General features: G+C 36.9%; 1 protein-coding gene across 1 annotated transcript in view; it reads right to left on the bottom strand.

Moving 5' to 3' along the window:
* LOC148951017 (uncharacterized) overlaps positions 1-3,388 on the bottom strand; it is a 4,563-nt gene extending 1,175 nt beyond the window's left edge. Inside the window, exons 1-2 of the mRNA XM_089090979.1 lie at positions 3,178-3,388; positions 13-592 (exon numbers count right to left, since the gene is read on the bottom strand). Of these exons, the coding sequence (XP_088947105.1) occupies positions 13-592; positions 3,178-3,334 (737 nt within the window). The 5' untranslated portion in view covers positions 3,335-3,388. The remainder of the gene's footprint in view (positions 1-12; positions 593-3,177) is intronic.
* Positions 3,389-5,841: the final 2,453 nt, after the last annotated feature.

Here is a 5,841-nt window from a genome sequence, read left to right as displayed (position 1 = left end):
CCATGAAGGAACATGAAATCTGGATCTGAAGTGGGACCACTTGTGTCATCTTTCTTTCTCTTTGAAGAAATTTTTTCAACAAGGTAGTTCTTCAGGGTTTCCTCTAGCTCACTGCTGTCTTCCTTCACTTTAGAAGAAGTACTGACTCCTGATCTCTTTCTCTTAACATGATGAACAGGACCAGGTGATACTGGGAATTCCTTTGGTAGGTTCTCCTCTTTCGACAAGTTAGCAGACCCTGGATCGCAACTTTCCTGTAATAAATCTTCTGGGGAATAAATAATGAAAGTACGTTCAATCTCTTTATCATATTCTATTTCGGTAACTTCTCCTTGAGTATCACTTGAAGCATATGGCTGGATCTCGTCAGTATAATCAGTCATCATTGGCTTAGGTTGATTAACATTGCTGAAGGTTTTTCTATTTCTAGGCACAATCACATCTTTCAAAAAATCCATCGCAATCAGCATTTTTACCTCTCCCGGCTTTATGTCGACATCTGCTAGACCAGATCCACTTGGGGGTTTCAAGTTTTTCTTGATCCTAGAATATCTTTCCCGAAGGCCGGTCCATCTTTTCATCAGGTCCTCAACTGCAATGAAAGAAATATCTGTAAAACAAGTAACAATTCAAACAATGCAGAGGTGTCATTTGCTGAAACCTTGGGAGGGACCAGGACCTGGAGCTTAGCCCTCCTATTTTTGGCCGCGAAGCGGCAGCAATTATAAAAATAGATCACTAAAAAGTGTATTATTCCTACATTTGCCTCTTAGACACCTATTTTAGAGAAGCAAATAACTTATAACAAATATCGTGCCGTGAGGTGTCTGAGTTTTCAAAAGTTCAGTATTAGGAAGTATCATTTTGTCTATTTTCTAATAAATGAACTGGATAAATCGCCTCCCCCTATAATCCTTCTTTAATAGTAATGTTAAATTTAAAACTGAGATCGATTTGGATTTTGTTGTAGTTAAATTGATTTTTCCACAAAAGTTGAGGGAAAACAATCTACTAATTGCTTACTGGGGTTATAGGCTAATAGACTTATTAAATAAACAGCAATAGGAAGCATCTTGCAATGAAAGACAACTTGGCCAGTTAGAGTGCTATGTAAAGTTTAATCCAATGGCAAAGGCCAGTTAGAGTGCTATGTAAAGTTTAGATATAACCACTAATCTTCTAGGAGCTATGGATACAATCTGGATTTGCAATTTGAAAAGCTTTGGCATAGGCTACTAAGTTTATTTATTGCAAAACATTGATCTCCATGTTGATCTACTAAACTTAAAACTTGTCATTTATAGCATCATAAAGAAGTACAGAGCTACTCATTGTCTAAGCATGTTATTACTTTAGGGGCTTGAATTTATGCCACTGATGTTAATACCTATTTGTATTCAGAGTTGCATTATATTATAGTACAATATTGAAATCAGTGGTCACTTACAGAAGTTTAAAAAAATCAATCAAATGGCAGCAATTTACTCTATCTTGAAAAGCCAGGGAGATAAAAGTGGCATTTTGGCATGCAGGTTTGCTTATAAGGTATTTTTGCTCTAGTATCCAATGGCAAAAAGACAAAATCCAAAGACTGAGGGCAAATCTGTGATTTCCATCACAGCTGAAAAAAACTTTGGTAAAGGTGCAGTGTAGCTCCCCCTGATAAAAACAGCTTATTTCTAAGGGTATATTATTCAATCAATTGGGTTGTAAAGTTGCACAGATTGCAGCAAACATCCAGTAGAAGCAGAATTCAAACAACAGACTACTAACTGTATATTGAAGTTCTTTTTTTAGGGCCTCTGCACCCTATACTACCGTGGGAGCTACACTACACATTTACCACACTAATAACTTTGGTAAAGGTGCAGTGTAGCTCCCCCTGATAAAAACAGCTTATTTATCAGGGTATATTATTCTATCAATTGGGTTGTAAAGTTGCACAGATTGCAGCAAACATCCAGTAGAAGCAGAATGCAAACAACAGACTTCTTACTGTATATTGCAGTTCTATTTGTAGGGCCTCTGCACCCTATACTACAGGGGAGCTACACTGCACCTTTACCACCATAATAACTTTGGTAAAGGTGCAGTGTAGCTCCCCCTGATAAAAACAGCTTATTTCTAAGGGTATATTATTCAATCAATTGGGTTGTAAAGTTGCACAGATTGCAGCAAACATCCAGTAGAAGCAGAATGCAAACAACACACTTCTTACTGTATATTGCAGTTCTATTTGTAGGGCCTCTGCACCCTATACTACAGGGGAGCTACACTGCACCTTTACCACCATAATAACTTTGGTAAAGGTGCAGTGTAGCTCCCCCTGATAAAAACAGCTTATTTCTAAGGGTATATTATTCAATCAATTGGGTTGTAAAGTTGCACAGATTGCAGCAAACATCCAGTAGAAGAAGAATGCAAACAACACACTTCTTACTGTATATTGCAGTTCTATTTGTAGGGCCTCTGCACCCTATACTACAGGGGGAGCTACACAGCACCTTTACCACCATAATAACTTTGTTAAAGGTGCAGTGTAGCTCCCCCAGATAAAAACAGCTTATTTCTAAGTGTATATTATTAAATCAATTGGGTTGTAAAGTTGCACAGATTGCAGCAAACATCCAGTAGAAGCAGAATGCAAACAACAGACTTCTTACTGTATATTGCAGTTCTATTTGTAGGGCCTCTGCACCCTATACTACAGGGGAGCTACACTGCACCTTTACCACCATAATAACTTTGGTAAAGGTGCAGTGTAGCTCCCCCTGATAAAAACAGCTTATTTCTAAGGGTATATTATTCAATCAATTGGGTTGTAAAGTTGCACAGATTGCAGCAAACATCCAGTAGAAGCAGAATGCAAACAACACACTTCTTACTGTATATTGCAGTTCTATTTGTAGGGCCTCTGCACCCTATACTACAGGGGGAGCTACACTGCACCTTTACCACCATAATAACTGTGAGCTATGATGGAATCACCTTCCAAGGCTCTTTTACTAGGCTTTAAAGGTACAAAGAGTACTAGCCTATGTAGATACTGAAACAAAGGAAATGAAAGGAAAACGAACATTATGTAGGTGGCAACCAGTCATAAAACTGGGGTTTCTACCTCCCCCAAAAGCATTTCTTAAACCAGTTTTGCCTATGAAAAGTAGCAAAGAAACTTACCAAGAAAAGTTCTTCCACATTCTTTGTTGATTTTCTCAACAAATGAAGACCAAGCGTTTAGCTTCTTTGCAGAGTCCTTATAGTCCATCTGCTTTTTATCGTACAAAAAAGGACGTTGTTTGACAAAGTCAATTATTTTTTCATCAAGGGAGTCCATTTATCCCACAAAGCTTGAAACTTTTGCGTAACGTAACGTAAAAATAGAGCCCGACTCTATTTTCTATGTTCGTTATGCTATGTAAAAATCCTACGTTACGTCGAACGTAAGAGAACATAACGACCAAAACATAACGTAACTTCTTGATGTGAAAGGTTACATAAGACGCATAAGGCAGTGTGAAAGGCATGACGTAGCAATGTGAAAGCACCTTTACAGGTCTTACGTTTATGTTCCTTTACATCGAAAGTCTTCCCTTCACACTGCAACGTCAATTTTCAGTGCTACCCATGCAAAAAAGTGGTTTTCCTTGTTGTGCAAGGAAGGGAGTTGTAATTTCCTTATTCTAGGTTTTTGAGCATACTGACTCCAACGTTATATTTTTCATTTCAATCTGATGCCATTTTAGAGGTGCTTCAGGCTTTTTTTTAATCACCATAGATTTCTTTTCGAAATTAACTTTTACTTTTAAGAACAACCAATATAATAGTTATCATTCCTGAATCAGTGTATTTTTTTTTTAAATATGTTTTTTGACTTTTGGTTACTATGGGCTGTAGTTTGCTCTTTTGTCAGCCCTGTGGTTATCCCAGTCCAACATTAAACTTCTGGAAGTGAACACTGGCAAAGAGAAAGGACACTGCATGACAGTGTCCAAATTTCTCTAAATCTATTTATTTTTTTCTTTAGTTTCAGTTTCATGGCAGGCATGTCTTCTTACACATTTTCAATAACTTTATGGTAAAAAGCGTCTCTTTACCTTGTTTTTCACATTCCATAGAATTAAGTCCCCTAATTATAGCTATGAGATTTTTTTCAAAGAAATCTAAAACCAGTTACTGCATTTAAAAACAAAGCCATATAAATGTCAAAACTATTTTCTCATATAATTTTTTTCCTCTGGTACTAGTGTTATTATTGTTAATTATTCATATTGCTGAAATATTTAGGTTTTTTTAGACCTACTAGCCATTTTTTCATATAATTTAATGCTTACCTTAAAGGGAGAAAAAAAGCTTTATTAAGTTCGTCTATAAAACTAAAAATACACTGAATGATTCAATTCAATTCAATTTTATTCGAATAAAAACATAACACAAACATTAATAACAATAAAGATCCTAGTGATAACTTGTTAAGGACCAAGAGAAAAAAAAATTACAGTAGCACTGAAAGAGAAAAAAAAATAGAAGAATAAAACATGGCTAATTAGAGCAAATTTGTTAAAAATGGAAATATTAAATTATACCATCAAGTTTTGTTACATTTTTATACAACTTGCAGAAACTTGTGGCTAGTTCAACACTGGAGGGAATTTTGTTACATTGAATAATAGATTTGTAAATGGGAGATTGCTGGGCAGCACTAGAAACGCTTTTAGGAATTTTAAAGGCTCTATTGGATGAACGGAGACAATGGGCTTCCGAATTATTAATATTATAATAGGTTAGGAGTTGAGGTGGAAGATTATTGTGGAAAGCAGAGTAAGCAAGCGATAAATTTAGTTTTTGTATGATTTGATCAAGTTGAGCTATGCCAAAATCTGAATACAAATCACGAGTTGGATATAGACGGGGAAGCCGAAAAACTGCTTTAATGGCGCTGTTTTGGGCAAATTTGAGTTTTTTAATGAAGGGCCGTTTTGTATTTCCCCAAACAGATCCGCAATAAGAAAGGCAAGGAACAATTAAGGAATAATTGAGGGGAACTAGGATATCAGGAGGAAGAAAATAGTTCACACTGTTAATCATAGCAACTTGTCTCTAAATTATTGCTGTGATGTAAGAAATATGATTTGAGAATAACAAGAATGAGTCAATAAATACACCAAGAAACTTGGCAGCCTCCACTTGTGGGATGGTGTCGGAGGAGTACCTGAGACCAAGAGCAGGTTGAATAACGTCTTTGTTGTAGGGGGTTCTGAATAACACTATTTGACTTTTTTTGCTATTAATGGTCATGTTATTCGTAAGGCACCACGCCTGGACTCTGTTCAGAAGGAATTGGGCAGAGGTTATTGCCAATGGTAGATGGGTGCCAGTGCTGAAGAAGTTGATGTCATCAGCAAATAATACAGTATACACTGAAGGGCCCAGGTCTATAACAAGATCATTGATATACAGGAGAAATAAAATAGGGCCTAGAACGGAGCCTTGCGGGACACCCCTCCGAACAGGTAAGGGCTGAGAGGTTACTCCACCCAGGCTCACACTCTGTACCCTTCCAGATAGATAAGAATCAAACCAAGAGAGGGGAACACCACGAATACTGTAACTATTTAATTTACTTATTAAAATACTATGATCGACCATGTCAAAGGCCTTAGAAAAATCACAAAATAAGCCCAATACAGTTTTTTAAGGTCGAGTTGTGAGCGTATGAACTGTGTGGCGTCAATTAGAGCATGAGAAGTTGAGAATTTCGGCCTAAAGCCATATTGGTGAGGAGAAATCAAGGATACGGAGTGCTGACTGCCATACAGAAAGGGAGACAGACGTCTGAAGATA

Source organism: Artemia sp. Qi Xiang Cuo, chromosome 6 (genome assembly GCF_049724085.1).
Source record: "Artemia sp. Qi Xiang Cuo chromosome 6, ASM4972408v1, whole genome shotgun sequence".
Lineage (NCBI taxonomy): Eukaryota > Metazoa > Arthropoda > Branchiopoda > Anostraca > Artemiidae > Artemia > Artemia sp. Qi Xiang Cuo.
This window is presented reverse-complemented; position numbering and strand designations above follow the sequence as displayed.